The sequence below is a fragment of the Melozone crissalis genome, unplaced genomic scaffold (genome assembly GCF_028551555.1).
Source record: "Melozone crissalis strain CALT ecotype California unplaced genomic scaffold, PUWL_Pcris_2 ptg000018l_1, whole genome shotgun sequence".
In the NCBI taxonomy this organism is placed as follows: domain Eukaryota; kingdom Metazoa; phylum Chordata; class Aves; order Passeriformes; family Passerellidae; genus Melozone; species Melozone crissalis.
In genome coordinates, this window is record NW_026535796.1 from 41,430,071 (window position 1) to 41,448,276 (window position 18,206).

Sequence of the window (18,206 nt, forward strand, 5' to 3'; positions counted from 1 at the left end):
TTTTACAGCATTACTTTTTAGTCTCCACAGAATTTGGTCTGTAGATTCTAAAATTAATTCCAGACTCCAGAAACAGCTGTAGTTGTTTCTGCATATGAAGAGCTGGATTAGACTAGCTCTGTACCCACCAAGTTTTCTGCTGCTCTCGCCTTTTTTGTGCTATATTTGCCCACAAAACTGGCATTCACCCAATGTTACAGGGAACTACAGGGATAATCATGTCAGATGAGGGCAATGAATTCAAAAAGGGTACAAAATTTTCCACAGCACCTCAAAATAATACCTGTACTTTTCATTATTGCTTCTTTCCTGCTGAGGGTTATTTTAATTAAACCTCTACAAAGACCAATTTACCTGACTGTAATTTTAAGTTTTTAGGTCTACAGAGTTTTCAAGTAAAGCATGATTTTTTTTTAGATTTTTCTTGAATTAATAACACTTAATGACAAGTGCAAATGAGTTTATATTTATCTGAGTAACAGAAGCATAATAGATTGGGAATGTTCTCCAAGTGATGCGCAATTAACAATTCTGTCACTATGTTGACACCTGTAGGCTACCATTCTGAAAAAATTCTCAGAATAAAACAAACAATTCAGTTTTAAGGAATAATTAAAAAAAAAGTTATTAATTCAAGTATTGGTAATATTTCTGCTTTACAGAAATATTTTTGTGGAATTACTGTACATCCCTGTGTGTTTGTGCATGAAACTGCTCTCAAGGTGCACCAAGTGGACGCCAACAAATATTTTGAAAGTGCCTGTTTTATTTTGCCCTGATTATAACAGAAATCTAAGCTTGCACCTCACCTCATTGAATACCAAAATTAAATGCAGAGAACTTGCTGAGGATCATGTTACAAAATGCATATAAAGTAGCTGGTGTTTGTGATCCAACTTGAAACTCATGCTTTCTTATTTATTGTCTTTCCTTAGGTGTTGTCTGAACTAGACATTGTGGTTCCTCTTCAGTTACTAATCAGCATGTTTTCTGATGGAGTTAATTCTGTAAAAGAATTAGCAAATCAAAGAAAATCAAGAGTCAGTGAACTGGCAGGAAATCTTGCAGCTCGGAGGGTAACTTTTATTTATCCTGCTTATTTTTTTTTGCTTATAACAATCTTCCTGATAGAGTCCACATGAAGAATTAAAAAACATCTTTCAATATGGCAGCATTTGATTGAAAACAGTATACATTTTGAAAATCAAAGAAAATTGGCATGACTTCAGTTAATATTGCTCTGTCATATAAAAGAGTAATGGTAACACAGGTAGGAACTCAGTATCTTTTTCAAGCTGTTTGATTCTTTGCATCAGGAACAAACTGTTATGGACAACTGGTCATCCAGAATGACCTTCTGTATTCTGGTATGAATTTGGTGGGCCGAGGTATGTTTTGAAAGAGTATGAAAGAAAAAATTATTTCTGATTCCCTGCATTTTTTGTACCAAACACAAGAGATGCAGAATGTGATCTAAAGTTGTCTGTCAAAGGCTTATGGTCTGGAAGAAAATATGTACAAATACATAGGTACTACACATACTTGGTCTGATGTGAACTTAATTTCTCAGTAGTTTGGATGAAGTGCTTCAAGGACACCAGGAACAAGGTTGCTGGAAAGATCTGATTCCTTACATTTAAGGAACTAGAGCATCTAGGCAGTTGATGACTTCTTACATGTGGTCTGCTGGTCTTCTGATACAGCTCTGCAGAGAGCACTGCCATACCTAGCCCATGATCACTTCTAAACTAAGCAGAAAAAATGATTAAACTTTCTGTCTGGTCTTTCAGACCATAGCTGGTGTGAAAATTGACCTGGTGTGTCATCTAAGTGTGTATCTTCCTGCAATGCCTAGAAGTTCTCAGGGTGTTTTAGCTGTGGTGTGGGCATGAATCAGTGCAGACATACACAACTTACTGCCATTGTGTCTAGCTCATTTCCAGCTAGCTGTATCCTTGGTACAGTCTAAGTTAACAAAGTTCTCTTGGGGTGGGCTCCTTTATTAGCTTCCTGCTATTAAAGTCAGTGTCCATGGATTATGGAGAAGATCACTGTAACCTGATGGCTACTTTACTGCCTGCACCAATTTTCAGTTTGGTTTTGGATGTTGAAATTCTCCTTAGAGGAATAACATAATGGATGTCAGCTACTCAGCTTGAGAGAATGTATCATCTGGGCAGAATATGGTTCCTGTACTTCCACTGTATCTTATCGTTCAGTGGTGTTAATAAGGGACACCTGTATATTTTGCAAAAAAAGCTACACAAGGGAGTGGCAGGGCTGTCAGAGTTCTTGCTATTTTTGGCATTTCTTATAGAATGAGATTGCTTAAGTGTCTAACAGTCATTTGGACATGTTGATTTTTTATGTTTTCAGGTGAGCGTGGCTTCTGACCCTGGGCGCAGAGTTCAGCACAACATGCTGAGTCCTTTCCCAAGCCCCTTCCAGAGCCCATTTCGGAGCCCAATACGTAGTCCTTTTCAGAGCCCTTTCAAGAATTTTGGACATCCTAGTGGAAAAACAATTGATTTTGAGTGTGAAGATGAGGAAATGAATCTTAATTGCTTCATTCTGATGTTTGATCTAATCCTGAAGCAGGTACTTGCAGAAGAAAAACTTCCACATGGAAGGAATGCTCAAGTTCTGTAGTCACTTTTGGCTCTCCTTTATTCATTCTCCTTAGGGCCTGGCATTGATTCTTTTGATCCTGTATTGATTCTCTTTCTGCTAAGGGCCTGGCATGAAGTGTAAGGCATTTAAGTGCCAGTACAGCTGTCATCTGTCTTTATAGAAATTATAGGTTAATGTTCAAAGAAGTTAGATAGCTCCACATTCAGATTAGATATTAACCTGACATTAGGGAAAGGAACTTCTCCTTGGAGCTTTGTTTATTTTTACAGACTAGAGGCAGAGATTTGTAGATAAGCTTAAGTTATCAATTTTTGGATAGCTAAGTTTCTACATTGTGAATTCAAGGACACTTGTTTTGGATTACAGTGTATTACAGGTAAAATTAATAGATTCTGTTCTTGAAATTGTCTATTTACTCTAGCTTTTTGAGCTTGGGCCTCAACACCAATGGCAATTTAAAACTCTGAGTTACAGTTTATCTCAGATTCTTCTCGGTACTGTAATATAAAACTAGCAGAAATGTAGGAAGAGGCAGATGGTTTGTACTCTGCCTTTTAAATTAATAATAAATCCTTACTCTTTTCACTTTCTTTCAGATGGAACTCCAGGATGATGGTGTCACTTTGGGCTTAGAGAACAGCATCTCAAAAGATATAATATCCATCATAAACAATGTGTTTCAGGCGCCCTGGGGTGGTTCTCACACCTGTCAGAAAGATGAAAAATCAGTTGAATGTGGTCTGTGCCAGTCCAGCATTCTGTGTTACCAGCTGGGTTTTGAGCTGCTGGAGCAGCTTGCTCCCAAGGAAGAAATCAGGCTTGTGGTAAGTAGAGCAGGAAAGAATCTGTATTATTGGTATGCTGCAACTCCTTCACTATTCTCATTCCATTGTGCTCAGGAAGCAAAGCTGCACTGGCTTTTGGCATGAAGGATTTGGGAGGTTAAAGCAAAATGCCATTGAACTGTAAAATTTCCTGAGTTTGAACTGATTCAAAGAACCCAGGGAAGATGGCAATATTCATCCACCATGAACTCTTCCCCCATGGACACTGAAGTGCTGTTTCACTTTGGACATGCATCACTCCAATCCTACTGTGTCTCAAATAAAATGTAAAGTGTTAATACTTACCTTTTGTTAAAAGCAAGGGGTGGATACTTTGAAATGATTGATGATTTTGAGTGAAGCAGCTGTCAAGTGAGCAAGCCTTAGTTGGAGCTTGACTGTTTGAAATCCTGAACACTGTGGGAAAAATGATTTTACTTCAGGTTGAGTATCCAACTTTATCAGACCCAGATATGTCCTCTCCAGTCACTAGTGATCATTAAAGTTCTCTGTAGCTTTGCAGAAGAATTGGAAAATTTCATGTGGTGGTGGTGGTCTGATGAATTTATTTTAAGCTGATATCTATTATATGAAACTGTTCCATCTGGTAGCTGAGAAGAAGGCATCATTCCATTTATTCTGATGCTCATTTGCTGTAGTGTGTTAGTAGCAGATTTTTATTAGCTTTTTTCGTCCATGGAGGGAATAGTGATGACTTGTTATATGTCAAATTTTCAGAATTTCATTTGATGTGTATGTGAGAAGTAGCTATTTTGCACATAGTAGTCAATATAGTATTTATGCTAGAAAAATCATCTCGTGCCCCTCCAGTACAGATTCTCATCTCAATAGCATATTAGTGAGTAGTGCAGTCTTTTGGGTGCTGGGACACTTCCAGACTTCACTCTGAAATTTACAACAAAAATATCACAATGGGAGCCTTTAATCCTGTGCTCCTTGCCACACAGCCTGGAGTTTACAGTTTTCAGTGTAAAAGTGGCTGAGGTAGGTCCTGTCCCTAAGCCTGGAACTCCACAGTAGTGCAGGAAACACCCTGCTCCTGTCTGTTACTCCTTTCAGGCAAGGATGACAAACTTGGTGAAGTATTGGCCCTAGATTGAATCCACTTCAACTCCAATATGGATATACAGTTTCTGTTAAATCAATGTCAGAAACACACTTATTTGTCAGTATACGTTTGCTGATGCAAAATTTTAGATATGCAGGTGATTTGAGTGCATAAATATACAAGGAACTAAACAAAGAATGTCTCATTTGAGCTCAGTTTGTCACACCAAATGTAGCTTAGTCAGCAGGATATGGCCTCATGTATGTAGGTAACATCAAGAAATGAATTTAACTTATTATATTCTTAAAGGAGCCCACAGATAACCTCGAGGATAGTCTTCTGTATACTAGACCTGAGTTTATTATAGGAACTGAAGGAGAAGAGGAAGACAAATCAGCACCAAAGCATGGAGAAAACCCAGGAAATCACACAGAGACCACAGAAAATGCCGGTAGGTAGAGGCTGAAAAGGTTATTGCACTAAGGCTTTAAAAGAAATGCTTATACTCATATACAATACAAGCAGTCTTTTAAGTCCAACAGTGCACAGTCACATTTTTTATCATGCATTTAATTCTTTCAACATATTAATTGGATATGCTGTAAAAAAGTTGATAGCAAGTGAGACTGTCTCCCAAAAGTGTTAAAAGAAGTCTAGGCTTTTTGAACATATAAACTAGCCAAAACGTTAGATGCCACATTCCATGCTATGCAAACTTTGCTGACTGCAGGGTTAATCTACCTAGAATTAATTTATCTCTCATCACCTTGACATCCTTTAGTTTCATTTTGAATTCATAGATAAAAGAATTTTAATATTGTCTGTAACTTACATTTTTAACAGCGATAAAGAATGACACAGAAAGGAAGTTTTGTTATCAGCAGCTTCCAGTTACCTTGAAGCTCATATACACAATATTGCAGGTAACATTGATTGCTTGTTAGTTTAGTTTGTATTGTTGGTGAAGTGATGTCATTGTGTTGAGAGAGAAACATCTGTTTACACAGGAAATGTCAAGGTTTGAAGAACCAGACATTCTTTTTAACATGCTGAATTGTCTGAAGATCCTGTGTCTTCATGGGGAATGCCTGTATATAGCAAGAAAAGACCATCCACAATTTCTTGCCTATATTCAAGATCACATGTTGATTGCAAGGTGGGTTATTATTGCATATTTTGTCTTCACACTTCATTGGTTCTCCAGGTATACATTTTTGTTAGTGTCGAAGAATTTGCAAGTTTACTATGGGAAATTAACAAGAGTGGTAGAGGAATTGTGGAAAGATTAAGAAAGTTATTGCACAGGCTAATTAAGATGTAAATGAAGTCAGGGTAACCCTGCAGTGTCCATCATGGCTACTCCATTGTGAACCACCTCTTTTGCATTGAGTCAGACTCTCTCATATTCAATAATACCATTAACTGAGACTGATGTGTCTTCCTATACTCTACAAAATAAAATAAAGGATGTTGTGAAGGCAGGCACACAGTTTATAGGGCCTTAGCATTAAAGCTGAGACAACAATAGTATTTCACCTTATTTTTTGTGAGGGACAGGAAGTTTGTTCATTAGAGTGAATTGGATTGAAATCTGTGCCTTTTAAGATTCTCTTTGGAGAAAGGGACTTCTGAAGAAAACTAGCTGAGTAAACATCAGCATATCATCTTCTGAAATACTGTTTGTCAGCACTTAACAGCTGCTCTGTATCAATTTCACTGAGCATCTCACAAGACTGAGGGTTTTAGCAGCCTAGAGAATCTGTCCTGAATCTATACCAGCAAATTGTGAATATCCAGCTTCTTAGTTACTTGTAGATGCACATGTTTTTTGGTGTCAAGACAGTTCATGTGGCTTATGTGGTCATGCTGAAACTCCTAATTCGTAGCACAGACTGTGTTCCATGGCAGTTGTCTTGAACTAGGCAAACTCTTTCAAAATGAAATATTTCAAAGTGAGGAATTTTGAACCTAGATTTTCAATAAAAAATGCTGTAGTTGAAGATTTGCAAGTAGCTCTTTTTTCCTACTCTGTTTTTACTACAATCCACTCTGTAGTATTCACATAAATGCCCAGCACGGCTCATAGAGTTTTTCATGGAAAGTTCTTTATATTTAGAAGAAAGGATATCAAGGGAGTGTCTTTATAAGCAGGCTTGCTCTTTTTTGTCTTGCCAGCTTATGGGGAGTTGTGAAGTCTGAATTTTCTCAGCTTTCTTCCCTGGCAGTCCCGCTTCTTCTTCATGCCCTTTCACTTCCTCATGGAGCTGACATTTTCTGGACAATCATAAACAGCAATTTCAACAGTAAGGACTGGAAGATGAGATTTGAAGCAGGTAGGCCTGAGAAATGTACTTTATTTTCTCTTTGTTTCTTCTCTGAAGAAGTAGAGCTTTCTCTGCAGTAACTGAGGAGACATATAGCAGATGGTGAACTTTTTGCTGCTTTGGAGAGTTTTGGAGATAGTTTGGTGGCAAACTATGGCAAAACAGTGTGCAGTAAAATAAAGGGGAAGATGAGACATTTTGGATAATAAAAATCAAAATTATAGCTCTTTCTAGTTATTTTTCTTTGTTACTTTCTCAGCTGTGCATATTTCTATGTATTAATCTGTGTATTAATCAGTACATAAAACATTGCCTAAATGAATATGCCTCTTGTCTCACTGCTACAGTTGAGAAAGTGGCTGTGTTGTGCAGATTTTTGGACATTCACTCTGTGACAAAAAACCACCTACTGAAGTACTCTTTGGCTCATGCATTCTGCTGTTTCCTGACTGCTGTGGAAGATGTCAACCCAGCAGTGGCTACAAGAGCTGGACTATTACTTGACACCATAAAGAGGCCAGCTCTACAGGTGAGTGTGCTACATGGGAAAAAATACATTCCAGTGGAAAGCTGCCTTTTCACCTTTTCACCTGGAGTTCACATGTACAACATCACAGTCCCTGCTAATCCCTCTTTAGGCAAGCATTACTGGTCTTGGTACTTGGCATATGCACAAAATAACCGAGGGGAATCATACTGCCCTAACCCAACTTGGAATCATGGAAAAAATAATTCTTAAGATTGAATCCAACCATAAATATTTTGATGGCTGCAGAGGATTATTGTGTTTGAACTGCTGTTGTAGAAAATGACTTTTTTTTGATTATTTGAAAATAATTTGGTATTTTACAATTAAAAAAAAAATTCTAAGTCTTATGAGACCTTGCTGAGCTCACAGTGAGAAAATATATTTGAGCAAAACCAAACCTGATCTTGATCTTTTCAAGATTCACTTAGACATGTAATATTATGTCAGAGAGCCTGCCAGTCATGATTCTCATGATTAAATATAAACAGAGATTTAATCTAAGAGAGAAAAGCAAGATAAAAAAATAAATCTCATAGAAAAATTCAGTTCTAGCTCTGTGGAGAATAGAATGAATATGTATTTTAAAGATCTCAGGGTTACTGCCTACAAAAAGCTGTTAATGTTTGCTAGTTTAATTCCATTTGGTACCTTTTCAAAATAATTTCCAGAGAAATTGAGTTCAATGACACTATTACTGAACTTGGGTTCAATGAGACCAGTATACTGCACTTTCATATTCAATATGTGGGCTTTCTTATCAAACATAAATCTCGACAGTCCAGACAAAATTCTAGTGCAGATATTGTACAGAAGAATTTTCAGGCTAAGTGCCTCTGATACACTTCACAGTGTAATCTTGCTTCCCCTGTTTAACCTTGGTGATTCATTCTCTTTGTAATTAAGGGCTTGATTCAGTTACATAAATGTAACATTTTTCTCCGATGGGGAGCGTGAGCAAAGCACTTTGATATCATGTACCAAATATGCAGTAGGATAGAACTTTGCCTGTACCTTTGTATTACTCAAAATCTTAGAAAATTCTACATTCAAAATAGGATGCTTATTTATCTCTTTACTTACCTTACTCTCTCCCCGATACCAGTAGCATTAGTTCTGATTTAAAGGACTTGGTAGAAAAAAGGAGCTAAACCTTGATCCTGTATTAACCGACAGGAGAAGTTATGAGCTTTGACCTCCCTTTATTTAAAAAATCCTTAAGGGATCTCATATCTCAGTTATATGTTGTTTTCCTTGTTTCCCTCTATAGGGTCTCTGCCTCTGCCTTGATTTCCAGTTTGACACAGTTGTCAAGGATAGGCCCACAATTCTTAGTAAGCTTTTGCTACTTCATTTTCTAAAAGCAGATATCCCAGCTTTGAGCTGGGAGTTCTTTGTGAATCGCTTTGAGACCCTGAGTTTGGAGGCTCAGCTTCATCTGGACTGCAACAAAGAATTTCCTTTCCCAACAAGTAAGCATATTTCAAATGAATCTGATTGCTTTTTACCAGCTTCTGGAATTTTAGCTGCTTACAAGAGTCTGACAGAGTTGCAGGTCTCATGTATATAAATTCTCTGAAATTAAGTAATCTTTCAGGCCAAAATAAAATAAATTGAAGTTAGCATTTTTTACTTCCTGAATACAGATTAGGCTGTTGCACTTTTGGGTGTTGTGTTTTGCTCATTAGGATGTGATTACCAGCCTTGGTTGAATTGTGGTCTGATTCTATGATCACCTGCAACCCACACTAACCCACTTGTTCTATTGTAGAAGTTCTAATGCTGTCACAGTTGCTGTTCTTCAAGTCCCAGATCATGGCCAGTCCTGTCCTGTGGTGGTCTGTACAAAGTCAGCCCTAGGAGCTGTTTGACCCTCTGAAAAGCCCCAATGTGTGTGGCACAGTGTAAGAGATACATGGACTCCTAGAGCCAGTGCTCAGTTAACTATTTTTGCAGTGACAAATGTTTTTAAATGTTTGTCCTGTTCGTACTTGATTTCTAAATGAGAAACCAAATCTTCCTTTCACTAGAGAGGCACTAAAAATTAATTCATGTATAAATTTTTAGAATGCTGAATAATTGAAAACTTCCTAACCCAAGTGGTGGCCTATAAGTCAGATCTATTTCCATTTCCTGGAGGAGATGGGAGCAGCTGTTTGAACAGTGCATGTTCCCTCAGCAGCCTAATGCTTCCTTCTACATTTGCATGGAGCCCAGTACCTAAAAAAGTTTAGATGCTGTGACTGCTCCACAGGACAGGGGTGGAACTGCAAAGGTATATTCTTCTCCATATGTGAGTAGCTTGACCCAGTGCTGGGAACTGCTAGGGTGGCCTGAGGAGGGTGTCTTGCCACTAGTTTCTAACACCTCTGGCTGCAAATGTAGGGCAATATCTTTAAATAGGAATATTTTTGAGTGATTTAAAATAAGCACAAGAAAATGATCAGATTTCTTTTGAACCTTTTTCTTTGCCGTTTCAAAGAGATGGGTGATGCAAAGGATGGGCTCACTGACTAAAGTCGCTCAGATGATTAAACTCAAAGGGTTCCAGTGCACTGTAGATGTGAGTGTGAAAAAGTATTGGTGATCCCATTAAGACATGCAGTGATACTACTGATAACACCACTGTAACTCCATAATCTACACTCACAGAATTTTGAATTCAAAATCAGGATGGTAGGTGCAGGCAGAACAGGAGGTTAGTAAGGCAAAACTAGAGGCCATGGTTAGGTTTGAGTACACCAAATGTGATCCATACTTGTGAGATTTCTGCTGTTTTAAATAGGGGGCACCTCATATTCTCTTAGCCTGAAATTCAGTTTTTGGCTTCAAGAATCTGTTTTTGACCAGCATAATCTTTTAACACAGTTATGCCTCTTGGAGTTGTATGGTTTTCAGAATGAGAGCATGCACATGAGTACCTTGCAGATGGACCCCGTGGGCCCATTTGAAACTTTCTTGGCTGAAGTGGGACCCGGGGCCCAGTTGCATTTGGCACTTGGCAGCAGTAGGACCCCTCCCCATGGTGTGGAATGAATCCTAACTTGGTCCATTGCATTTGCAAAGCTATCACTGCTGTCAGGACAAACGTGGCCAACCTCAGTGATGCGGCAATGTGGAAGATCAAGAGGGCTCGTTTCGCGCGTAACCGCCAGAAGAGCGTGCGCTCCCTGCGGGACAGCGTCAAGGGACCCGCCGAGTCCAAGAGAGCGCTCTCCCTTCCTGAAACCCTAACCACCAAAATTCGTTGAGTACCTGTTTATGTTTGTGTGACACACCTCTGTCTTCTCCCCATGGATCGTATCCCGTCAATGGGTACACATTGGAGTTGTCAATATTCATCCAGTTGGTTTCTGATAATGAGAAGTTAGGGCATTTGATAAAGAACTTAGACAAATTGTGTCTAGATGTGTCTGTTTAAAAGGCCAGAATAAAATGCTCCAAAACTAGTTTGTCTTTTCTAGATCTTTATTTTTATTTGTGGCTAATATGCAGTAGTTTTGTCTTAAATAGATACAGATTTTACTGAAAAAATCCTCTATTACTAATATATTTATTAATTATAATTATTAATCAGTGCATGCAGCATATGCTAGATTTCTTAAAAACAGCTGTTAATGGCTCAAATGCGTTTTTGAATATATTCAGCATTCTGTTGGTAAGGAAACAATGTCCATGCAACATGTCTTTCCTGATGGCTTCTACAGGAGGACTTAGTGCTGGAAAACCATGGGATTGTCTGGAGTGCCATGCAGATACCTTTCCTAGCAGAAATGAAGCTTATCTATTCTCATTTAAAGAATTTTGCAAACACAGATTATTCTTTATGTTTAAATTGAACCTCTCACATTGCTCTTACCCATGTAATAGGAACTGATAAAACTTTCAGACCTGGTTGCTAGTGAACAATTAACTTAAAAGGTAATTTTCTTTCCAACACTGCAATATATATTCTTTCCAACACAGTACCCCTGAATATTTTGGAATTCTTAGGTAATCCTTCATGACCAATTACTGATGCTGCACAGGGACTCCTGTGTGCTGACTCTTGTACTAGCAAAATTAAATGATGGAGAAAATTAGAGTTATAGAACATAGTGCACAAAATCTGTAGGGCACACAAGTGACATGTTCCAAGCAGTTACACTCACTGCCTGACAACAGTGCATGAGTAAATGAACATAAATGTGCTAGCACTGAATATATGCTAAGTGTAAGATGTCAGTGCTGCCTTATTAAACAGAGTTGCTTTTGTTTTTTTTCTAAAGCTGTGAGCTTGACCAGACATGAGCAGTCTGCACCAGCACTTGGAGGAACACCAGAGCAAACACCAGGTGGGTGTGACAAAAGAGGTGTATTTTGATGGAACAGGAAAAGGAAGGCTCTAACTCTGACTTTCTTACTGAATCATGAGATAAACTTGCACAAGATGGAAGTTGTCTAAATGAATCACGTCTCAGCACGGTTCCAAAAAGTGTAAATTGAAGCTTTGCTCTCAGTCTGTACTGAAAGCTGCCTCCAGTTGTAAGACAGACTTTGGAGTCCGTCGGCTATGCCAGCAGTGCCTCACCCTCCTGTGTTTGATTGCCCACAAGTAAATATTTGTTAGACTGGCCCCATGGGTCACTTGTTTTGAGTCAGGTCTTTGGGTCCTTCAGATTTTAAAGACAGCAGACAGAATGCCTTTGCCTGTCAGTACTGTATATTACACTCTGCATGCTTATAAATATCTCAAGTCCCTTATTTTGTATTTACTGACATTTTCTGAAGATGTCACCCTTCTGTCAGGCTTCTGTAGAATAGGTAGCACAGCAGGATCCAAGGAATCTCTTAATAATTGTGGCTACTGACAGTTATTGCTCTGAGTGCTGTGTAGGCTGATGATTTGGAAATGAAAAGATGTCAGATTCAGATCTTTTCATGTTCTGTCTTCAAGATTTGAAATACTTCCAACAGATGCAAATTTCTAATCAAAATATATCAACTTATTTGATGATCAGCTGAAAAGAAGATACCTTGTCACTGTGGGAGCTGACTAAGCTGTGAAATGAAATAGGGGAATTTCTGAGTTCTCAGGATATAGTCCTGCTGTGCTAGCCTGAGAGCTGGAAATAAACTAGTTCCTTACAGAACATATGTGTGGGTTGTCACAGGCTCACAGAGGGAACAAGTGACATCATGATGCAATAAACAGGTATATCAGTGGATGATTGTTCTTCATTTAACAGCACCAACCACCTGCTAAATACTGGGCTTAAAGGAATTTGTTGCATAAGAACTGTCAGTCCCACAGTAGGCGTTGTTACCCTTTGTGGTTTTATCAGATGTATTTTGGTATTGCTACACTTTACTTTCCAGGCTTAGGTAGTTCATCACCTAAGGTTAAAACAAAGTTTCCACTAAAAATGTGTATATAAAATGTTTCATGCATCTAATAACTACTGAGCTCAAGAAAATTCTGATAATATGATTCAGGATATGACGGATGATTTGGAAACTAGAAGACTAATTACTGTCCCTTTTCTCCTGACCAATGTTTATTATTTCTTCCCAAAAGCTTGTATGTTTGTAAAAAAATTTTTTTGAGGTTTGTTTCAGTTTTTAACGCTACATTGGCAGTACTGAGCATATGTGTTTCAGCTAAGGAACCGACTGACTCCTAAATGGAGGATGTACATCTGTTGTAGAATAACATGTATTTTATACATAGCCCTTGAATGAACCAGTTTTCATGCTCATCTGTTCTTTCTAGATCTAAACCAGGCATCCTTGCACAGTCTAAATGCAAGCTGAATTCAGTGTGCATTCTGTATGGATTAAGCACCAGGATAATGTTCCTATGTTCTGTGCAGTATCCTGGACAGTCAGTGACAGAGTTTCAGTGAAGGGGATCACAGTTGGGATGATGAACCCTGCTATAATCCTGATCTGCTGTTTTATGTTACATTGTGATATACCTTAAAATAATTTGAAGGTGAAGGGGTCTGATATAAGGCACATATGAATAAAGAGATGAATCTTTGGAGATAAGGCTAGATTGAATTAGGGCGTGGAGGCTGTATGTTACCTGGCTGTGTGTTTGGTGATGTGAGAAGGTTTTGATGAGGGCTGGGTTGGATAGGTGTCTGTATCTGTATACCTTGTATAGGCACATACAAATGCTCGTGAATTTTAAGGGATAAAAGTTACCCTAGCCACTGTAAAGACAGAGCTGTCTTGGATTTGCATTCCAAGCTTGGATTTAAACAGCCTCATGTGGTATCATGTGTATCTTCTGTTGATGAAATGAATGTTTAGTTCAGGCCTGATATAACCTAAGACATTCCAGACAGCAGAAGAAGTTTTCCAGACTCTGAAGATCTGGATTAAACTGTATTGTACAGTTTCTGTAGTTTTAAACAAGTAGTTCTCCATTGCTGGTTTTTTGCAGGTTCCTACATCAGAAATCAAAATGGGGTGAATGACATTCCATAGACTTGATCCTTAGTACAGCTGTGACAAATCAGGGTGAAGGTCTGTTCACTCTATCCTGCTGTATAGTTTTCTTTGAGGGTACAGTATGAGAAATGAGCTCTTTAATGCATCAGAAAGTGCAGTAATATTTCTGGAAAAGTAAAATGTTAGGAAAAGTCCTGAGAAGTGTCTGTTAGCTTGTGTTAGAGTTATGAAACACTTTTGAAATTGAATATTTTATCACTGAGCTTCTAAATTACATTGTTCAGCAGGTGAAAATAAAATGGTTTAAGTTTTCAGATTAATTACTCTTTGGATTCTATTTGGAGAACCAGGATTTATTTAGAGCCCAATGATCTTTTCATTCGTTTCATCTTATCTCCTTTATTTTATTGAAAATCTCACAACATGTTATAGAGATGAAAATAAATAGGGCTGAATAATACAGTCAGAGATCATCCTTATGAAAATTGTGTCTTTATGATATAATTACATGGAAAATTTTAACCTGGGTGTAATATTATATAAGAATAAAGATTATTTCTCAGTTTATATCCATGAAGCTAAGATTACTTTCTGTGTATATTTTTGAAGTACTTCTGAAAATGGTTTTGCTTTATTTCTGATTCTAATTATCTCAGAATTCATTGGTTTTGTATCTGTAAATCTTGGTCCAGCAAAAGTTTGGGTAGAAAATTTCCATTTTGAAGGAGGGTTTTTAAGTAAAAATCCCAATGAAAACTGGAACTAAAAATGTTGTATAACATAAAGTTCATTATTTCTTCTAATCCAAATAAGACCAATAAAGGAAAGTTATTCTTAATAGAAGTGGATCTGAAAATTCCTGCCCCCTGCATAGTTTTAATTTTCACCTGTCATAGAAATGACAGCTGTCTCCCATGCTTTGCAAAACAGCCAAACAAACTTCTGTTCACCCATAAATACAAATGCAACACACTTTAAAACTATTTTAAAAAATTACAGACATTGCAGTTTTTCTTGTGAACAACCTAAGACAGATGCAGTTGTCCAGCAAAGGAATCCTTTGGCAGAATAGCATATCACATCGAGAATATAGGTAAATTAGAATATTAAAATAACACTCTTTATTTACAAGTTATTTGTAATACTACAAGTTATTTAAGAGAAATACAGGTTTGTGCTAATAGGGGAAGTCTTCATTCTTTGTTTAATCATTATTTTGTACATCTTTTCATATTTCCTACCCTTGCCATTTCGTACATTTTCCACTGGAAAAGACTGATGTCTGTTCATGTTTACTGAGGAAAGACTGATAACCATACCAGATGAGAATTTAGTGGCAGTAGGATTTGATGGATGTGGAAGAGTAATAACGTTCAATATGGCAGAAATGCACTGGGATGGGAAATAAAGTGCTCCACTAAGCATGGGAAAGCTGAGGAATGGAGATGAGTGACACATTAGGTGTTTCTGTGCTGTTGGACCTGAGGCAACAGAGGAGCAATGTCCTCAGTAGTGCATGCCTGTCTCCTGCAATTTCACCGGCTGTATTTGGGCAGAAATGGAGCGATGAACTCTGGGAAAAAATTCTGGTGTGTCCTGTACCCTATTGTTTGGATTTACAGAGGTTACACAGTGTTCTCCAGTGTTTGATACCAATGTCTCTTGTGCCCATAGGACAACCTTCCCCAGAGAACGATAATACAATAAAAGACCTGCTGCCAGAGGATGCTGGGATTGACCACCAGACTGTCCACCAGCTGATCACAGTGCTGATGAAGTTCATGGCAAAGGATGAGAGCAGTGCAGAGTCGGACATCAGCAGTGCCAAAGCTTTCAACACGGTCAAGCGCCATCTGTACGTCCTGCTTGGCTACGATCAGCAGGAAGGATGCTTCATGATTGCACCCCAAAAAATGCGTGTCTCAACCTGCTTTAATGCCTTTATTGCTGGAATAGCACAAGTAGGTGAAGGCACTTACTAGCTTTTGCTGCTATTTATTATTGCCTGTTGTTGAAATAATGGTAGCACAGCCTTCTTTGTAGTGAAATAATGGCTGAATGAGGTAATAATCCTATGTTGGCGATGAAGAGAGACAGGCAAGATTGATAGGTGATCAGAAGGTGATCAGAATCTGAATTTGTTGTGCACTACCAATGCTTATATACTGTTTTAGGAAGACTAGTAACATTTACTTCAATGATTAGGTTAAAATCACAAACTTATGCATATTACAACATCTCTTGCATGCAGAGTTTAATGAAATTTTTTTTTTCCAGTAAACCAGTCTGATTGAATCTTCTTTTAATCCTCAAAGTTCTGTTTGTTTTTACCAAGGTAACCTGTTATCAAATCTCTTATGCTAACCAGGTCCAAAGTCCATCATCTGTCTTGTGTCCCAATATCTCAACAATCCTACTCAAAATTTCAACGCATTTTCAGCTTGTGAAGAAATTTCTTTCCACTGGTTGTCTAAAGTTGCTGCATCACTGGTGAAGAGATTAGTTTTGTGTGCATGGAGGCATGCAAATACTACCACTGTATGAGAAATTAGAGACTGCTTCTAACCTCTGCCTTCTTTCACTAGCCTTTGAATGCCTTACTTTCCTCATGAATATTTCCTCCTTTGTTCTTCAGGAGAACCTGTTCTTGTTTTGTTTCCCTCTGGAAGATGAGTTTCCCTACGGAAGAAGAGTTCACAGTCTGTGAACTCTTCAACATTCTTCACTTTGCAGGAGACTCATTTTTCTTCCTTACAGTGCACCAGGACTTTCTGTTCTCCCTTTCCTAGGGAGTACTATTGCCATTATGAAGTTTTGCCTATATTGCTGTGATAAATTACCAAGCATATCCTTTCCTTGTGCCTTCTTTCTCCATCTTGTAAGGAAGACCATAATTTTCTACCTCGCAAGACTTTTCTAAAGCTCAATTAATTCCTGCTGATAGAGTAGTGGGTGGTAGTGGTCTGAAAAATGTTTTGCACTTGCAGAATATTCCTATTTGCAGTGGAGCATCATCATCACTTCAGTGCTTTTTCCTTATCACAGTCTCTCATAAAGGATTACCTTAGGAGATGAAGAAGGCTGTGTTTTCAGATGTCCTCTGTAACTTTCAAACATTGCTCAAAGCTATCCTTGTCTCTTCTGGATCTGCAGATCTTAGCAAGATTTTCTGGTTCATGCGTTAGAATCAGTGATTTTTCAAAGTTAAATGTGATGTTGATAGTTGGATAAACTTTCACAGCTGGAGAGATGTCAGGTATTCATATTTTGGGAAGCAGTGTGTTAATGGTGTGTGTTAAGATGGTGTTAATGCAAACTGAGTAGCTGCAAATGCATTGGGTTCCATTGTCCCAGAGCTCTGTGTTAATCATCTTTTGTTTGTGCAGTTTTAAATTAAAGAGTGTAAAAGCAGATTCAGACCTGTTGCTCTTGTATTGAGAGTCTGGAAGTGGCAGTTTAGATCACAGAGCAGCGTCTTCCACATTTGTTTTCCAAGTGTTTTCCAAGTTTCGAAGCCCAAATTTCAGTGATGATAATTGGACTGATTTTCAGAAGTGCTCCTTACTGCAACTGTAAATATCAGCCCCTGCCTTTCTCTTCCACCTTTAAATGTCTCACACAAGACACCTTCACAAATGTCTTGTGGGAGCCAAATTCACCATTTGTGTTTAAATCTTTATAACTGAATTCTGGTTCCTCTGATGTCAAAAGGAGTTTGAGAGCTTCAGTAGTCCAGGGTTTTTTTCTGTGCAGCAGACATCAACTTTAATTTGTATTTTGGGAGAATTATTTTCTTACTGTAAGGCTGCTTTGTGTTTGGAATCACCTTTTCTGCAAGAGAAATGCCATTTGTAATCTGAAGATGTGTTTACAGAGTGAAAATTTAGTGCTGAGCTCTTAAGAGATCGATTTCAGTTGTTCTTCTTTCCCAAGCCATAAATACTTGCTTTACCCCCTGAGCTGCACAAAGGTTGGGATTAGGTTTGCTTGCTTGTTCGCTGATTTTGATTCCAAGCTTGGTTCGAGTGGAGACTTCGATTAGAAAAAAACCAAAACCAAAAATCAAAATTTTCACCGTGAGCTCCGAGTGTTCCGGGCTCCGAAAGCCCGGGTTGCTCGGCAGTGGCACTGTTTGCCCGCGCGGTGGCGCTGTTGCGCAGCGCGTTGTCCCGGCGCGGGCTCCGCCCCGCCTCTCCCGCGGCCTTTATTCCTTTCTTATTCCTTTATTCCTTTCTTATTCCTTTATTCCTCTATTCTTTCATTCCTTATTTTCCTACGGCAGCTTGGAAAATGGCTCTGCTCAGCGGCAGGCGTGTTTGCGTTACGGGATGTGCTCCGTTAGGCTGCGCTCTGCCTCCTTTCTATGGATGAGCTTGTCCTACCCGTGCTGTGTA

The 18,206-nt window shown here is 38.4% G+C and overlaps 1 protein-coding gene across 11 annotated transcripts in view; it reads left to right on the top strand.

Annotated features, from left to right (window-relative positions):
- UNC79 (unc-79 homolog, NALCN channel complex subunit) overlaps nt 1–18,206 on the top strand; it is a 107,898-nt gene that overhangs the window by 34,902 nt on the left and 54,790 nt on the right. For all 11 annotated transcript variants that reach the window (XM_054276462.1, XM_054276469.1, XM_054276463.1 and 8 more), the window contains 12 exons: nt 936–1,076; nt 2,377–2,598; nt 3,228–3,455; nt 4,834–4,975; nt 5,368–5,447; nt 5,532–5,680; nt 6,700–6,857; nt 7,196–7,377; nt 8,645–8,846; nt 10,441–10,620; nt 11,643–11,708; nt 15,487–15,773. In XM_054276462.1, the coding sequence (XP_054132437.1) occupies nt 936–1,076; nt 2,377–2,598; nt 3,228–3,455; nt 4,834–4,975; nt 5,368–5,447; nt 5,532–5,680; nt 6,700–6,857; nt 7,196–7,377; nt 8,645–8,846; nt 10,441–10,620; nt 11,643–11,708; nt 15,487–15,773 (2,037 nt within the window). The remainder of the gene's footprint in view (nt 1–935; nt 1,077–2,376; nt 2,599–3,227; nt 3,456–4,833; nt 4,976–5,367; nt 5,448–5,531; nt 5,681–6,699; nt 6,858–7,195; nt 7,378–8,644; nt 8,847–10,440; nt 10,621–11,642; nt 11,709–15,486; nt 15,774–18,206) is intronic.